General features: G+C 37.9%; 1 protein-coding gene across 1 annotated transcript in view; it reads right to left on the bottom strand.

Moving 5' to 3' along the window:
* Positions 1–2520: 2520 nt before the first annotated feature.
* The window catches only part of xrn2 (5'-3' exoribonuclease 2), an 85115-nt gene continuing 67879 nt past the window's right edge, over positions 2521–19756 (bottom strand). Inside the window, exons 28-30 of the mRNA XM_043696538.2 lie at positions 15617–15680; positions 9444–9579; positions 2521–2956 (exon numbers count right to left, since the gene is read on the bottom strand). Coding sequence (XP_043552473.1) covers positions 2897–2956; positions 9444–9579; positions 15617–15680 — 260 coding nt within the window. The 3' untranslated portion in view covers positions 2521–2896. The remainder of the gene's footprint in view (positions 2957–9443; positions 9580–15616; positions 15681–19756) is intronic.

The following is a 19756-nucleotide window of genomic DNA, read 5'->3' as shown; positions in this document are numbered from 1 at the left end:
AGAAGGGATGAGATATAGCAAAAGAGAGATTGAGTGTAAACATTCTAGAGTATGGGGGAAATGCTGAAAGCTATCAGAATGTGGAACTACAAACTGATTAGCATGACATCAGGATTAGACAAAAATTGAATTCTTAGTAAAGGATGTGATAATTGGGCACTTAAAAATAACGATCTATTTGAGTAGAGTCAATGTGGATATATGAAAAAAAATCAAAGTTGGGAGGTTGTTTTGAAGATTTTACCAGTAGAATAAAAACCAGGATATCAGTGGCTGTGGTCTATCTGGGTTTTCAAATAGACGTAAATAAAGTACCACAAAAATAGTGAACAAATAATAATGTGGCAGCTCGGAACTAGAGTATGGCTGAAAAAGGCATTTGTCTTGTACTCATCAAGATATTCCTAAGAATACCAATATAAAAGGGGAACATTTTAGATTATATGAGAAGAGTGCTAATTCACTGGCAAATGAACTCTGACTTATACATGCACTGCCACGGAGAATGCAAATGTTTGATTATGACTGAGTTAACATCCAAGCTTTGATTAAATTTAAATAAACCAGATTGACTGATTGGTTAAGGCACTGCTCTACAGAATAAACCAGAGAATGGCTGTTGTATATTTTGTAAAATTGAAATTGGCACAGTGCATTTACAGGTTCTGTCCGCAAAGCACAGAAGCCCTGTGTATTCATATATATAGCTTCAAAGATGTACATGCACCCGAGTTTGAATGACAATCTTAAATTTGTTGTCAGTGCAATTCTTGCACTCTAGATGACTTATCAAATGTCGTTCACTTGTGGAATCAAATAAAATGTTAGATATTGTTTTGAGTCTAGGAGAAAGTTAGGACTGCAGATGCTGGAGACCAGAGTTGAAAAATGTGGTGCTGGAAAAACACAGCAGGCCAGGCAGCATCCGAGGAGCAGGAGAATTGACGTTTCGGTTTTGAGTCTTGCAAGTATAGCCTGGTTGGGTACAATTAATACTTTGCCTGGTGCTAACAGCTGAGGGATTTGCTGTTTGAAATGATCCAAGTCTTTGGGACATATGGCCGACATGACAAAAATTGTGCAAGCACCGAAATTCCCATATCATTTTACCAATTCGTGAGATAGACAGAACGTCCTTCTGGCAGCCTGAGACTTGTTCATGAGTATATTTAACACACAGCGAGAAGTAATTTGATCAGGATAGTCATCATCTTAGGATCAAGCTTGCGGAGTAAGCAATTGGCTCAGGCTCTCTTTACAATGTTGCCATTAAGGCCAATTGTGAGGTACCTTGAACTGTAGGAACCATAAGATTCCTATTTGTCTCAAAGTTTGCTTGTTCAGCAACCTTGTAAACTCAGAGTTTATTGACCAGTGAAGATAGGCTTGTGCTGGACAGTAATGCAGAACCCCTGGCAGAGTTCTCAACTATGACATCAAGGAAAGGTTTACTGCATCTCAAAGAGATGAATTCGAGAGCAGGATGGAATCCACTAGGACAGGCAAGGAAATTCTGACATGTAGTTGCTGATTCATATATACCAAACATATCAGAAATATGCAAAGGAAGTAAGGTGCTATTTCAAAGAAACATTTCCCACAAAACCCAAAGATGCTTGCAAGAGTTGGGTCTAGGTGAGATCATCTGTTTCGGCATACATGGTATTGTTAAAATTTAACTCAACTGCCTGACTTAGGAAGTTCATACATTCAATGAATAGAGTTTAGCAAAATGGTAGCAGGTACATAGTACCATGATGCACCGCAAATTTCCATATTCCTTGAATAGCACATTGGTGAATGGGCTATCAATATCAAAAAGCACATGGACATGGCACTGTCATTGATATGCAAGTTCTGCACAGCCTTCACAAATGTGCAAGAATCTTGCACTGTGAATATGGAAAGATATGCACAAATTTGAACATGATAACCGTATGGTTCCTACGGTTTATGGGCAGCACGGTGGCACAGTGGTTAGCACTGCTGCCTCACAGCGCCAGAGACCCGGGTTCAATTCCCACCTCAGGCGACTGACTGTGTGGAGTTTGCACGTTCTCCCCGTGTCTGCGTGGGTTTCCTCCGGGTGCTCTGGTTTCCTCCCACAGTCCAAAGATGTGCAGGTCAGGTGAATTGGCCTTGCTAAATTGCCCGTAGTGTTAGGTAAGGGGTACATGTAGGGGTATGGGTGGGTTGCGCTTCGGCGGGACGGTGTGGACTTGTTGGGCCGAAGGGCCTGTTTCCACACTAAGTAATCTAATTGAATCTAATCTAATAAACCCCCAACCATTTGGCCAAAAAATGTGCACAACTGGTCATAAATAACATTGGGACAAAGGGGCATCATGTGTGTGTCTTGGACAGTACATATATATGTGGATGCACTGAATTATAAGGACGAATGCAATCATCAATATCATTGGCAGCTTTGTTCACAGAAAACACCGTAGTTAGGTAAGATGAACTGAACCCTCTTAAGATGAGACTAGCTTCAAGAAAATTATACAACAAACAATGGAATTGGAGAGGAATTGTAAATCAAATATTTTAAAGCATTTACTAAAGATCACTTCTGATGTACAGTATACAGGCATAAAAACTCAATTTCTCTAAACAATTTTGAGATATACTAACTCATTATGATGTTAACTAAACCTGGCTGTATACATTCTGCAATGTATTTATCACGCCCCATCTTGACAATTTAAAAAAACGGAAACTGCAGAATCCATTTTACAGCAAGTGAAACATTAAGCACAAAAATACGTACAAACACGTTAAAAACTAGGTCAGCATTCTTTACAGGTATAATGGTTAAAATTCAGCTTGAGTGTACGCTGATCGGTTAACTGGACCCTGTAAGGCACAGCTTGTGTTGCAGAGCCAGACAAGATTATTAATTCCAGCTATATCTTCCAGAATCTGGTGGCAATGGGTAACGTCTGTCAGGATACCCCTGAAAGATAAAATGTTGCCAGAGATTTAAAAATGAATGAACAACCAAAAGACTACAACTGAAATAAATACAATGCACAACACTTATTAATTTTGATCAATGCATATCTAAACACACATTAGTATTTTTCTGGCCATTTTTCCACAGAAAAGGATTTGGAAAGTAGTAACATTTAAGCAGGTTGTTTTAAATTAAAGCTGTTCAGAATGTCACACCACTGCAGCGTATATCTAACAGGGAATTGGTGTGTTAATAAGTTAATTACCCAAAATGACTGGAGACAAGTAATTTGTTATCACAATTCAGACGGCCAAGAGACTTTTAGCTTTAGATTATTCTTAGTAGCTTGAGCAGGGTGTGCTGAGAACAGGAGCTTCAAGGGTAGCTACTTTGGTTGACCAGCTTACTGGTGAATCGCCAAATTAAGAAAGATCACAGGAAAGGTAGATAAAACAACATTCCCCAATTCAAATGAACGTCAAGAAAAAGGCCAAGGAATCCAGCAGTTTCAATTTGTCAGGGTCAGTCACATCTGCAAAACTGCTAAGGAAAGCACAGTCAACTCAACTTGAACAACTGCAATGCTTTTTACAGAAAGAAAATACAAAGAGGTATTTACATTTACATGGTGCTGTGATTATAATTGTCACAAGTTAATACAGAATCACAAGTGTTTATCCAAAATGCTCAGGACCAGCTGGTTTTCGGAATTCAGAATTTTGGAAGAAGTGACAGTTCAGTGATAAAATTTTAAAAAATCTTCGCACACAGCAGACTCACAGTGAGTCAAGGGCCTTGAGACAGAATTGAGGCCCGCCAGTGCTGGGCCATGCCCACCCACGTCGTATCTGAGTGACACAGAGTGGGTGTGGAGTTGGGTTAACAGTTTGCACGTCAAACAACCTTGTTTATGAGAAAAAAAACTTCAAGAAAATCCTTTGGATTTTTTTTTGGATAAAAGGTTGTCTACCTTTACACTATAAAATACGATAGCTTGATGATTCACATGTGATGCCATCTTGGATGTAATTAATTTCAAACTACCGACTGTAAGATTAGAGAAGGGAATCAGCCTGGTCAGGTAATGAAAGTTTCAAATGGGAGTGCATTTTGGGAACAGTGATCATAATTCCGTAGGTTTAAAGATAGTTATGGATAAGACTGGTCCTTGAGAGAAAATGCTAAACTGAGGAAAGATTAACTACAATAGTATTAGGCAGGAACTGGAGAAATTAGATTGGTGGTGACTGTTTGAGGACAAATCATGTAGCTTACATGTAGAAGTCTTTTAAAGGCCGGTTATCAGAGTGCAGGACCAGCAAAGTCCTGTTAGGATGAAAGACAAGGATGACAAGGTTTGGAAACCTTCGATGAAAGTTTAGTTAAAAAGAAAAAGGAAGCTTATGTAAGGTTTAGGAAACTGAAATCAACCAAGGCCCTTGAGGAATATTTGTCTGCAGCATGCTAACAAAGTTCAGCATTTTGAGATCAAGAATGGTGTTGGATCTCCTGAAGGGCATTAAGGTGGATAGGCCCCCAGAGCCCAATGGTTTCTACCCCAGATTATTGAGGGGAAGATAGGATATTGCTGTGGCTTTGACCAAGAAATTTGTATCCTCACTAGATACTGGAGAGGTCCATAAGGATGGGCAAGTAGTTAATGTTGTTCCTCTTATCAAGAGGAGAAATAGAGATAATCCAAGAAACTATAGTCCCGTGAGTCTCACATCAGTGGTTGGGAAGTGATTGGAGAGAATTCTTAGGGATAGGATTTATGCACATTTGGAAATGCATGGCCTAATTAGGAAGAGTTAGCATGACTTTGTTTAGGATAGGTCATGTCTTACTAACTTGAGTGAATTTTTCAAGGTGGTGACGAGGGTGATCGATGAGGGTTGAGCAGTGGATGTTGTTTACTTGGATCTTGGTAAGGGTTTCGTCAAGATCCCTCATGGTAAGCCCATCCAGAAGATTAAGGTGCATGGGATCCACAGTAACTTGGCTGCACGGTTTCAGAATTAGCATGCCCGCAGAAGACAGAGGAGTGTGTGTGTCGGAAGGCTGGAGGTCCATGACTGGTGGTGTTTTGCAGGGATCTGTATTGGGACGTCTAAGTTTTGTGATATATATAAATTACTTTGATAAAAATGTAGATCGGTGAGTTAATAAGTTGCCTACGATACAAAGATCGGTGGAGTTGTGGATCGTGCAGAAGGTTGTCAAAGAGTACAGGGTGATATAGATCAGTTGTAGACATTGTCAGAGAAATGGCTGATCAGAGTTTAATCTGGCTAAGTCTGAGATACTGCACTTTGAAAGATCAAATGTTAAGGAAAATTGTACAGTTAATGACACGACTCTGAACAGCATTAATGTAGAGGGATCTTGGGGTTCAATTCCATAGCTCCCTGAAAGTGGCCACACAAGTAGATAGGGTGGTAAAGGTGGTGTATGACATACTTGTCTTTATTGGTCGGGGAACCGAGTACAAGAGTCAGGATGTCATTACAGCTTTTTAACACTTTGGCTCGGCCACACTTGCATTCAGTTATAGTCTTCACAGTACAGGATGGATGTGGAGAATTCGTAGAGGGTGCAGAAGAGGTTTACCAGGATGCTGCCTAGATTAGAGTTTATGAGCTATAAGAGGACAGGCTAGAAAAACTCAAGTTGTTTTCTCTTGAGTAACGGAGGCTGAGGGAAGACTTGATAAAAGTTTATAAAATTATGAGATGCATAGATAGGGTTGGCAGTAAGTATTCTTTTCCCCAGAGTTGAAATATTAGGGGCATATATTTAAGGTGACAAGGAGAAAGTTCAAAGGAAATATGAGGGACAAGTTTTTTAAAAAAAATGTGGTAGGAGGTGGTGGAGGCAGATACGATAAGCACACGAATGGAAGGACAGGGACCAAGGGTGAGCAGTTTTATTGGCATCATGTTTCGCACAACATCATGTGCCAAAGGGCCCATTCCTATGTTGTACTGTTCTATGTTCTAATATAAAGGAAGCAGGAAAGAACTTAAACAAGGTAGAGGAAGGCTAAAAGGGACCATGAAATGTCATTGGCAAGGATAAGGAGAATCACAAGACATTCTATATTCAGAGCAAAAGGGTAGTGGAGAAAGGGCAAGTCCACTCAAGGACAAAGGAGGGAATTTATGCATAGTCAGAGCAAGTGGGTGAGTAGTTTGTATCAGTATTCACCAAGAACATGGACGAAAGCATGATTACAGAGGGATATTTTAGGGTATGTCAATATTTAGGTGGTGTTGGGTGTCTTGAAAAACACTAAGGTAGATAGGTCCCTAGGGCCTGATGGGAACTATTCCAGGAAATTGAGGGACGTAAGTGAGGAATTGTTGGGGCCTTGACAGAGATGCCAGAAAACCAGAGAATAGCTGATGTTGTTCCTTTGTTTCAGAAGGGCAATAGGGATAATCCAGGAAATTATAGGTGAGTGCTTTTCATCAGTGGTAAGAAATTATTGGAGACGATTCTTAGGGACAGGATTTACTCACACTTGCAAAAGAAAGGAGTTTTAGGGATGGTCAGCATGGCTTTCTGCAGGGAAGGCCTTGTCTTACAAACTTGATTGAGTTTTCTGACGAAGTGACAAAGATAAGTGATTAGGGTAGGGCAGTGGATGTTGTTTACACGGACCTTACAACAGCATTTGATAAGGCCCCTCATGTTCGAGGAAATTATACAGTAAACAGCAGGACCTTGAAAGGCATTGATATACAAAGGGCTCTTGCAAGTCCAAAGCTCCCTAAAAGTGGCAAAACAAGTGAATAAAATGGTAAAGGCACCATATAGCATGCTTGCCTTCAACGTCTAGGCATGGAGTATGAAAGGTGGCAAGTCATGTTGCAGCTGAATAAAACTTTGGGTAAGCCAAAGTTTACAGTATTGTGTACAGTATGTCGCCGCACTACAGGAAGGATGTGGAGGCATTTGAGAAAGTATAAAACAGGTTTACAAGGATGCTGCCGAGATTGGAGTGTTTCAGCTATAAAGGAGAGGTTGAACAAACACTGATTGCTTGTGCTACAATGTTGGAGGCTGAAGGACAACCTGATAGAAGTAAATAAAATTTTGAGAGGCATGAATAGGGTGAATAGTCAGAGACATGTTTGCAGGGGTGGAAATATCAAATAATTGGGAGGATTAGTTTAAGGGTAGGGGAGTTTAAACGAGATGTGTGAGGCAAATTGTTTTTTGCACAGAGAGTGGTAGGTGCCTGGATTACGGGGATATGGTAAAAGTAGATATGAAAGTAATGTTTAAGAGGAGTTTAGATAGAAATGAATAGTCAGTGAAGAGAGGAATAAGGATCACGTGCAGGCAGATAGGATTAGTTTAGAATAGCATCATGACTGGTGCAGATATGGTGGACCAAAGGTGGTTCTGTGCTGAATTATGCAATGTTCGAAAAGAGAATTGGGAAAATGGTATATGGGATGAGAGTGGGGTCTAGAGGGAGTGTGTGAGCATAGGAGAAAGGGCTCACAAGGGTGAAACAGCAAAAGAACAACATCGTGTATAACGGCTGTATGAATGACACTATTCAGAAATCTGTTCTTTTTAACTATTAATAAGACAATTTACACTTTTAATATAGAAGTGTTTTAAATCTCAATACCAAGATTTATTAATGAAAATTGTGAACATTGGTAAAATTAAGAGTGTAAAATACTATTTTGAAACAATGGATAAATGGAATGGGGGTGCATCTCAGAACCAATGCAACTTTATTGCTTTCTCATTTATTCATTTTCCACGGGCAGTTGAAAAAAAACAACATTGCTATTGGCTTTTCTGCTGCTTCATAAAAAAAGACAATCATTGAATGGTTTCCTATATCATAAATTTTTGATGTTCTTATGCTGCACCAACTGACAGGAACAGCTCAGAATTGATATTCCATTCAACTGAAGTATTTCATTAAGCCAGATTCTTTACTAGCATAATCTGCTTTGCTTGGTATCAAATATGTTCAATAAATAGCATTGGATGTGCAAGGGAGAACTTCAAAATCTATGGATGACAATAAACTTGGAAGCATTGTGAAACATGGAAAGAGTGAGTCAAGAGGATATGGACAAGTGCATGAATGCACAGGTAGTTTAATGCAGAGGAGTATGAAATTTTGCAAGAACAAGAAAAGGCAACATTTTAAAAAGATGGTTAGCAGCAGAGACCTCCAGTTTGGAGCTGGAATGCACTGCCTGCACTTGTGCTGGATGCAGGTTCAATCAAGACATTCAAAAGAAAAATGGTTAAGTATTTGAAAGTAGCAGAGCAGTAGATGGGCTGTTCTGATGCTGCATTGAGCTGACAAGGACACAGCAGACAGAACAACTATTCACATGATGCTACAACTATGTATGTCAGCTAGAAGCACTGCTTCAAGCAGGTCTTCTACAATGCTCAGATTATGACAAATATTTCTTTGCCCATCCTATCGTCCTGAGAGCATGTTATCACTTCAAAGAGCAGAGGATATTAGATAAGGAAACACTTAATCCATTTCTAATCAGCACTGCAGCGGTTCAAAAGGTAACTCATCATCACTTTCTTAATGGTCTCTAAGAATAGGTAATAAATGTTGGTGTAGCCAGCAATGCCCATGGCCCCTGAATGAATTTAAAAAATTGATTTGTATGTTATCTATATTTAGTACATTTATCAAGATCCTCAGATCAGCTATGGCATGAATCAGATTTAATGCAAAGTTTAATTACTCTTGTCAATTTTGTCACTTCTAAAGCTGTGCTGGACAAGGTGTTGCAAGTTTAGTTTATCACTAAAAATGTAGTATTAGAAGCAAAACTGCCTTAATGTTTTAAGTTCTACAGTGCTCTTTCATGAACGAAATAGTGACAAAATGGACAACAGCTTTAAAAACTAAATTAAATTAAACAAATTGGACATGCTTTGTGATTAATGTGAGCACGATATTGGAAGATAAGTTAACAGAAATGTAGCTCCTAAGACATAGGAGTATTATTTGGATAACACGCACAACAAATGAAGTCTGGAAGAAAACAGGCAAATAAGCAGCTCTTCAGAACATCACCAAGAGAACATCACAATTCTTTGGTTATGCATATATGGGAGCGAAACTCAAGTGTCTGGCACCATTTGTTACAATCGAGTGTAATATGGCAAGGGAGGATGTATGCCAACAGCTTCAGAAGAACAAATCTAAGATTAGAGACCAACAGTTGCTGTCACGTAAGGACATGTAAGTTTGGATGGCCACGATAGTTCAATCACAAAGCACAACACTGAAAAAGAAATTGCACACAAGAGAAGTAGAATAGCCACTCTTTCAGTACACAGAATATGATAGCTGGATTTTGTTCACTTTAATGTTTAGACACTTCAAGTTATTTGGTTATGCAGGAAGGATATTAATCCAACATCAAATAAAACAATTAAAAGAAGGCAATTTATTAATACTATTGTCTGCTTTTGTTACCTGTCGTCCTCTACGATCCTGACTCTGGTAAGGGTTTGGCATTATTGATCCAAGCCTGTGATGATTCTGCTGGAACATGCCAGTTTGAGACTGTAAGATACGATTCCATGCCAACTGCTGCTCAATCCCCTGGTTTCTATGAAGTAAATAAAAATAGTCTTCCTGTTAATACCTTTTTAAAAAAAACAATGGATGACATTTAATTCTCAAATCCAAACTTTTTGCCTACTAAAAATACGCAGTTTATGGATGACATAGGAGTTAAATGATAAATCAGAGTGCAGACTTTCAAAGTCAATCTCTTGCAATTAGTTAGATTTATAGACAACAGACAAGCTATTAAACTGTCTTCTAAAGTTATGAGAAGTCAACTGGGAAGAAAATGAAATGACCAGATATTCACATGAAAATATTTCAGACTTCCAGAAACTGTAATAAAAAAAATGGATATTCTAAAAATGCTCAGCAGGTCAGACTGCATTTGTGGGGGGAGAGAGAGAGAGAGAGAGAGAGAGAGAGAGAGAGAGAGAGAGAGAGAGAGAGAGAGAGAAACCAAGTTAATGCTTCAAGGTTAGAACTTTTCATCACAATGCTGTGTATTCATACCATTTTCTGCTTTTGTTTTATGTATATCCTTATGAAACAGTATTCTGAGAAAGATCTCACTGCAGTGGTCTGTTTCAGGATCTCCATCAATAAAATTCTCAATTGTTTATAATATCTTCAAACAGCTATCAAAATAAATTTAAAAAACCTCCATTCTCTCGCTCCAAAAATAAATTTAGAAGCTCTGCAATGCAGCAAGAGACATTCATAACATAACTAAAGGAAAATTGTGCACTGTACAAGGAAAGCTGAACCTAAAACACTCTGCAAGTTCAAATTCTTGTGCCAACTGCTCAACTCCTCAAGAATGTAACAATAGCATTTCACCCAATCCATACTCTAATTTGCTAATGGAATGCTTTTCTTAATTCTGGCAATATACCCTGCATTATAGCACACCGAAAAATCCTAGAGCACTAATTAGTACAAATCAAGCAGACGATATATTTCACTTTCCACATCCCCAATTCCAGATTTTGTGTTTGAGAACATCCTGGTTGAGCTGTGTTGTAGTGCTGTGGGGTAAAGACCAATAATCAGTGTTTCATGAATATTCAATTGCTAGTTTTCCAAGCACACATATGCCACATTTGAAAGCTTAAAGCCCTCCCAAAATATTTTAAATACCAATGACGCAATAAATCAAAACATCTCAGATACAAAATCTAAATTGTTGGTCAAGCTTCTAGTTTCAAAAGGTAGCCTCCATCATAGACGGATGAAAGCAATGGTTTATTATTAAATTAGTAAGGCATATGGTAAAACTTCTCCTTTGTCCAACAATTTTGCATAAAATCCCTCAGATTAACATGTTAACATACATTATTTATAACTGATGAACTCAAGCCCTTTTCTGATAGCTCCAAGAAAGGGAAAACCTGTTTTGGCCAAAACCAAAAAGGATGACAATCCACACAAGTAGTAAACAAATCCACCCGTAGAAGGGGGCTTTATTTTCTAAATAGCCAGACACTTTCATGAAGCCTATTCTTTCCAGTTAATTGCAGGTTGTAAATGAATCCTTACTGCTGTGTATTTTGAATCTAGGGTAGGGCCGTGGCTGTATTTTCCCATCCATTATGCTACTCAATATGTCAGAAGGTCTGATCGGGAAGAAACCTTTTCAAGTCCTATTGATGCGGTTTCAATTGACCGTGGTGACCTAGCAACACAAGCACTAATTGGCACAGACTGACTGACATTTGGTGTACAGTTTATATGGGAACAAGAATCCACTTCAATTATAACCTAGTTTGTCAGCCTAGATTCCCAACAAGAAATATTTAGTTGTCACCACCATCCTTAAGATGGATAAGGAACAGGTATGCAAGCACAAGAAAAGTACCAAGTGCAAAATAATTTAATTGCATCTAACTACAACATTAAATCTAGCATTCCATTTTGTCTACAAAGATTGCACTGCAAATTCAAGACACTCAAAGTGACTGATTTTAAATACAACTAAGCTGTTGAAACAAAATTCTCATACCCTAGTATCTCCTGGTTGTCTGCGCTTCCTCAGCTTAATTATAAACATAAAAATATATAGTGGTTTTGCTTCTGTATAAGTTTAACATTTCTTAAGGGGTCAGAGTTGCACCCTCTTTGACAAAGATTCCCTCATTCAGAATAAACAGTTTCCCAGATTTCAAAAAGGTGCTGAATGTAGTGTACCCTCCCCCATCCACTTTATGGAGCTCATGCCAAGGAACCTCCCTTGTTCTCACTTCACGTACAACGATTAATAGACAAGTACTTCCTTTGAGACAACTTAAAAGCTCAGATAAAACTACTGTGGATCTGCAAATATCAAAAGTTTTTGAAGTAAGTGCAATTTGTTCCTTTATAACTATACTGCAACAGTAAAAGTGCCCACTTTGGAAGGTGAGATTTCAAAAGGTATATCATTCATATAGGTTCAGTAAATTCAAATTGGCCACATACAAATTGCATGCATCTCTGCTGTGGTGGTAGTGGCCACTTTAGTAATTCCATTGAACATCAGAAAGTGTTATCAATGCATGATTTGTGCATCACCTAACATAAACATGATACATGCAAAACGAATTATCTTCAGATTACCATGGGTAGAGTTAGAGATCACATTTCTTAGTTTAAGATCAGCAGTCTTCTTTTATTTTGCAGACACAAATTAACAAGATAACATACAAGAGTTCTGGATTTATCCTTTCTTTTAAGGACTCACAACAGAGTTCAAGTTGGACCTATTTTTAAAATTACAATATGAACAACAGCATGCAATCCTCAATTTAAGATATCTATTCTGTTTAGTATTATAATACTGCATTAGCATCCTAAAGCTGTTAACCTTAGTATTATTTATATGGGTTCTTCAATGTAGAATATTAATATTCTGAAACTGAAGCTATTAAAAAGTGCACACAAACATTTTCACTTAAATTTACAAAGTTAAAACAATTTCTTATACAAAAATTTCACATTCATGCAACATCCCAAACAAAATCCCTTATTACAAAACCATGTCACATTCATTCTACTGCACAGTACTATTGAACTTTACAAATTCAGTAATCCTCCTTCAGGTTTCTTCTGTATTTAATTCAGTTCAAACTTAAGTAGTTAAAGAAACTGTTTTCGGTTGCCACTAATAACTACTGACCTACAGTGACACTGCTCCACAATAGGCTTGTCAAGCCTGAAAAGTTGTTCCAAAGAAGCTGATTAGTACTTGAAGAGGTTTGTAGCAAGAATCAATGGTTCGTCTGTACTAATACTGTGGTTTGAGCACAAAATGATAATGGCGGAACACATTAGTTATGCCTCATTAATCTTCACAATTCTCAAAAGAAATTTGCTTAGCCTATCCAAAAATCTAATGTAGATTTAAGCTACTAAAACTGAATTTTATAATTACACACAACATTGAATCGACATATCCAACAGACCTGAAAGTGACTAGCTTTCAAAACAAAGAGCAATGATTTTTGCCAAGTTTAGTATAGAACAGATGCATTATTTATCTTGCTTAATGAAATAAACTAAAAAGGTTAATCTTTTCTTGTCACATTTGGAATGGCTAAAGCAAATTCTATTTTAATTAAGAAGAATTGGCCAAAACAAAAGAAAATACTAGAGAAGGAAGAATGTACAGCAGAAGTGATTATTGAAGAACACGTGTAAAACTGCATAAACATAAAAAAAAATTAATGGTAGCTAGAAAAATTACCAACCCTTAAGATTAAATGTTTTATCTTTTTCCAAAACAAATGATCTCCACTTTCGGTACTAATACCTTTAAAATTAATTTATTCATAACTGCCCTGCCGTAATAAATCCCCACAGTCAAGTTCATTAACCCAAAGCTACATGGAATCCAACAGTGAAAATATTCAGAGAAAGCTGAGGATATTTTGTGAAATTCATTTTGCTGTTTGCAAAATCTAACAAAATTATGATTAAACAAAGAACAAGCAATTGTTAAATGAAGGGCCAAATCTAAACGTTAACGGATCTTGCGTGGGTCTGATCCATCTCATTCTTCAAACCAAACCTTAACTAAATGAACAAAATCTAGAAATGAAGCATACTTAGAAAAAAATAAATTCTCTGACACAGAATTATGCGACTTCAGAATAGAGAAGTTCAGGGCTATTTAGACCCAAATAGAAAGGAGCACTGGAAATTTCCTAATCGGGAAAGAATTATTTTTCACAGAGTTAATGGCAAAAATCAGTTGACCTGAGCATTGACTGAACCCAAAGAGCTCCTGAAGAATAGAAAGAACAGTTGTCTTGATCCAGCTATCTTGAATTCATCGCACCACATCCACTATTTAATGAAGGCAACCTTGGAAACTCACCATTGGAATTAAGGGCACCAATTTCATCGCAAGCTACTCTCCTTTTTAAACTTTGACCTCCCCTCTTGCATGATCTTGAATTTTGGACATCAAGCCTCAGGTGGCACGAGTAAAGTGAGATGAGATATATTTGAGCTTAGCTGGAGTTCATTTTTAAATAAACTATTATTGAAAATCTTGCCGTCACTAAAAAGAATGTCTCCTTTTAGGTCACTGAATAACCTGAGTTAGGATCAACTTTTCACAGATGAAATCAAACTTAATCATCAAAATATAAGACTGCAGATAAAGGTGAGCAATTTGATTGCTGCTTTTAATTTAAAACACATCTTTAAAAGAAAGATGTCTGATTTTAAGTCTGAGTAAAATGACTATGACAACCCAATGGATCCAAAATGAATGCCAACATCATGCAGAGGCCTTGCGTGAATAAAACTGCCATCTAATCTCAGTTTCTCTCTTATTTGCAGGGACTCAAAAGTAGTGTTACAGCACCTATTTACAATTTTGGTAACCACACATCAAACAAAGGAAGGTACCCAAGGAGTTGAGTTCTATCAAAGCTTTTAGAATATGTAGAGTTGCAAATTATTCCTGAATTAACACTTAAAACGGAAACAGTGAACTACCCAATCCAGTCCTCAACCTAAAAAAAAACAGATTACGATGGTCAAATAGTGATGTCGCTGGCCTCGTGATCTGGAGATCCAGATTAATGCTCTGGAGTCCTGGTTTGAATCCGACATCAGCAGTTGATTTTTAAACATGTATTCACAGCCACCTGACAAAATAATTTTGAATAACCAAGAAAGAAACAGGATTTAAGCATAATTTAAGATATAGATTGAAACTTTTTTTAAGTGGGGGGGGCAGAAGAGATTTTATCAAAGAAACCCCTTCAAACCACTAGTAAAATCAACATTGATTCCACCTTGGGTCCCTCCAAACACTTGGAATCAATGTCAATTTCACCAGTTTCCTCATCTCCCCTGCCCCCACCTTATCCCAGATCCAACCTCCAACTCGGCATCGCCCTCCTGAAGATGGCCTACCTGTCCATCGTTATTCCCAACCATCTGCTCATCCTCTGCTCTGACCCATAACCATCAATCCCCCCCCCAACCTTCTTCCATCTATCGCATTCCTAGCTACCTTGCCCTCCCAGCCCCATCCCTCTTCCCATTTATTTCTCAGACCCCTTGCTCCACTCCCCCCATCCACATTCCAGATGAAGAGCTTTTGCTCAAAATGTCGACTCTCCTGCTCCTCAGATGCTGCCTGACTGGCTGTGCTTTTCCAGCACCACACTTTATAACTTCAACTGTGGCAGGTATCACAAGACTATCCGGAAAAATGGCAAATCAATGACCATAATGTACTCATCATATGTATCCACATACCCCATCTGAACATCAGATCAAAATTAATAAGATTGACACAAAGAACCTGAAAAACACACTGCCATTTTATAAGGTGCCTTTCAGATCTTAAGCATACCATGAAGTATGTTTTAAGTGATGCAACATAACAGCCAAATGTGCACAGTAGGGTTTCATAAACAGGAATAAGAAAAATGCCTAGTTAATCTCTTTTCAGAGATGTTTGTCGAGGGACACTGGCCAAGGTAAAAAGCAAAAAAGGCAAAGGCAAATACTACACTCATTACATTAACTTCTAGAGAGATTGAATAAATAATAGCCTTGAAATTACATGTGATTATTCTTACCTCTGAGGTATAAGCTGCTGAAAAAGTGGTTGTGGACCTCGCCATGAATCTTGTGGTCTCAAACCTGTAAATGATACAGCTATGTTAATAGAATTAATATTTTTAAAAATGTTACATTTTGCACGAGAGCACTTGAATATTGGGATTTTATGAAAACAGACCACATAAAATCTATCCAGTTCTTCACATGGTTCATTACAATTACATGTCAGTTTATACAATATCAATCAGGCAGTCAATTAAGTTTTAATGAAATCCCACAAAGTATGTAGATAATCAATGTCTTTTTACTGACCAAGATTACCTTTCCATTGACTACAAAAAAAATCATAAACTTTATTTTTTAAATAGTTTTAAATTAATATGCAAAATTTTGAAAGACATTAAACACTAGCATTTCATCTTTGATGCCTTGGTGAATTTCAAGGTTCTTTAAAATTTAAGATAATCACTCTACTTTCCCAGTGCCTAATTAAGTCAAAAATTGACACATAGTAAGACAATTCATGGCAGGCATTGCAATAGCAAAACCATGTGGGGGAAGGAAAATTACAGAATGATAGAATTTTTAAAAATTCATTTGCCCATCATGGCATATCGGCATTGCTGACAAGATCAGAATTTGCAGGCCATCCTTAATTAGCCCCCAAGGATGTGGTGATGAACTGCCTTTTTGAACCACTGAAATCTATCTGATGAGATGTACCAACAGTGTTGCTGGAAAGGAAATTTTAAGATTTTAACCTGGGCAGTGAAGAAACAAAGATATAGTTCCAAGTCAGGCTAGTTTCCCGCTTTGGGGGGAAATCGCAAGTGATGGTATTCTTCTACGTTCCTGCTATCCTGTCCACAAGTTGGGCAGGTGCTGTCAAAGGAACTTTGCTAAGTCGCTACAGTGCATCTTATGTATAATACACATATTATTGTATATTGGTGCTGGAGGGAGTAAATGTTGGTGGATCGGGCACCAATCAAACAAAGTATTTCATCAAAATCATTTCTTGTGCCTGGCCGATGATGGACAGGTTTTGAAGTCAGTAAGTGAGTTACTTGCCTCAGAATTCCCAGTCTCTGACCTGCTTTCGAAACTGCAATATTTATACAGGTAATCCAGCTCAGTTTCGGGTCAATAGTAACAACCAAAACGTTGGTAGTTCAGTGGTGGCAGTACAACAGAATGCCATGGGGATATAGTCTGATTGCCTTTCACTGAAGATTGTGATTGCCCAATACTCACGTGGTGTAAATGTTGTGTGTTCCTTCTCAGCTCAAACCTGATTCTGCTCCTTACTGGCTTCCACATTTAAGAAGTTGCCAATCGTACTTGTAATCATCAGCAAACTTTGTCAGTTCTGACTGTATTTTGGAAGGAAGGTCTTTGATGAAAGCAGCTGAAGATGATTAGTCAATGGGGCTCTTGTGGTGCAGTGGCAGTGTCCCTACCTCTGAACTGGGAGGCCTGGATTTAAGTCCTACCTGCTCCAGAGATGGGCAATGACACTTCTGAACAGGTTGATGAGAAAGCACATAGAATGAGGAATTCCTGCACAGATGATGACTTAGGACTGAGGTTATTACTCTCCAAAAAAGAAAACCCATCTTGCTTCATGGGAAGAGAGATTCTAACCAGTATAAAGAGGTACCCCCTCCCAGCACGTTATGTCATTTGGTCAAATGCAGGCTTGAGGTCAAGGCTGATTCACTCTTACTTCACTCTCTTGGGTTCAGCGCATGTCTGCAGTTTTAGACCAAAGTTGTGATGAGGATATTCTTGAAATTGGGATTGTAATAAATTTTTGAAGCACTCCCTGTTCTTCATGTAGCTATTCTTTACGAACTTGGACATGCCTGGTGCTGACTTTAGACCCTCAAAATGGTCTATGTTAATTTTCCATCTCAAATCATCCCTCACCTTTAGGACAATATTTTGACAGAAGTTTCAAATTCACTTTAGCTGATTTTGCATTAGTTTATGTTACCCTGGTCAGGCATATTTCGCATACCATTCAATTTTATTTGACCTCACCAACAGTGAAAGCAGCAAAAACAGCTTTAACTGAATGGGATCACACTCTAGATTACCTAAAATTTGTTCAGTCATTAAAGCAGTCTTGCCACTTACAAAATGACAATTCAGGTTATAGTTCAGGTTCTATTCTCGAATATATTATAAATCATAAATATTAATACTTTAAATCGTCCAATGATCAAATTCTGGTCTACACCTAATAACACTGGAATACAGAAATACTCTCAGATATATGTAAGCTGCAATGCTTTCTTCTCCATCACCCATTTCTTTCCTGCCTTGTGTTATAACACCTAACCTTGACTTCATATCATCTACTAAGAGGTTTACCATGTGCTAACAACTCTTTCTACCATGGAAAGATACATGCCTTTAACTTAGCATTCATCACATCAATATTGCAGAAAGAACTCAGCAAAAGGGTGTTGGGAGTTCCCACCATTCACTCTTGTGTCACTGCACATTGGTACTCCAATGTATCATCGCACAACAAGGCACCTTTTATATAAAAGAAAATCAATGCAGTTAGAGGCAATCTGTACTCTGCCCTCAACTATTTACTATTTATTCATGACTTAGATGATGAAATAGTAATTAACCTATCCAAATTTGACAATGTTGCAAAGATAGGAAGAGTGTAAGTAGTGCAGAGGGAAGCATAAAATTACAAAAATAAAAGTGAATGGATTAAATTGCAGCTAATGTCAGCAAATATGAAACTCTACACCTTGGATATAAAAAAGGATGGAAGAATATTTTCCAAAAAATTAAAAGCTAGAAATGTTTGGAGACATATGGGTTTCAGGTACACAAATTAAAGAATGGGTACACCAAGTAACAAAAAAGAGACTACAGAAATGCTCCCTTTATATCAAGAGGAATAGGATATATGCGGGCAACAGAATGAATGGAATGCTGTGGTAAATGTCATTGGACCAACAACACATAGATCTATGCCAATGCTCTGGAGACAGGTTCAAATCTGATCACCACAGCTGCTGGAATTTAAAGTGTGGAATATAAAGCCAATTTCATTACTGAGAACAATCAGTGACGATCATAAAAACCCAACTGGTTCATTAATGTTCTTTAGGGAACGGAATGTTCCATCCTTACCTGGTCTGGCCTGTATGAGACGTCAGACCCACAGCTATATCACTGACTCTTAGCTACCTTCTAAGTATGTATGGATGGGGAACAAATGTAGACCTTACCTAAAGAAAATAGGTTATGCTTCAGCTCTATAAAGCTCTGATTAGACCACACTGCGTTATTGCAAGCAATTTTGGATACCAAACCTTTGATACGATAAATTGGTCATGCATGGAGTAGATATATCATATCTAATCGTGACGGATTAAATTTATAACAGATTACACAAGCTAAGGTGGCGGTGCCCAAATTTAGCATGTTAACGTACAATGTGATCAAAGTTTTCAAAATATTCTGGGAAGCATATTGAGGAAATGGAGATAAATTATTTCTGTTTAGGGAATCTAAAATTAGATAGCGTAATCTAAAAACAGAGATCCAGATCTTTCATAAGTGAAATCAGGAAACACAAAGGGTGACAGAAGTTTGGAATTCTCACAAATAAATGACAATTGATTCTGGATCAATTGTTAATGTTAAATCTGTAATGCTGTCATTTAAAGGCGTCAAAGGAAATGAAACAAGAGCAGGTCCACAGGCAGTTAGGGTACAGATCAGTCACGAGTTGATGAGGTGTTTGTGAGCTTTTAACGGTGGAATGGTTTAATCCCCTTCCTTTGTAGTAACATTAACAACCTAGGGAGTACAACATTAATTACCTTCAATGACAGCAAACGGACAATTTTGTGTAAACAAATTTGAATGGTTTCATGCTGCTAAAGGTATTGTTTTCAAAACATTTTAAATCATCAAAAGTTCAGGAATTAAAGTCACAAAAGATAACCATTAAACTTCAAGGTCTTTGACAGTATTTATGCTAGGAATTCAAAAGTTGTTGGGTTCATTCCCCCATCAAGCTAGACAATCGCAAATGAAGGCGAGAGCTTTAGAATAATAGAATCCCTACAGTATGAAAACAGGACCCCAAAGAGCAAGTCACCCAGACCCACTGCCTCACC

This window comes from Chiloscyllium plagiosum, unplaced genomic scaffold (assembly GCF_037043375.1).
Source record: "Chiloscyllium plagiosum isolate Xiang-an unplaced genomic scaffold, Cpla_swu_hap1 HiC_scaffold_10, whole genome shotgun sequence".
Taxonomy (NCBI): domain Eukaryota; kingdom Metazoa; phylum Chordata; class Chondrichthyes; order Orectolobiformes; family Hemiscylliidae; genus Chiloscyllium; species Chiloscyllium plagiosum.
This window is presented reverse-complemented; position numbering and strand designations above follow the sequence as displayed.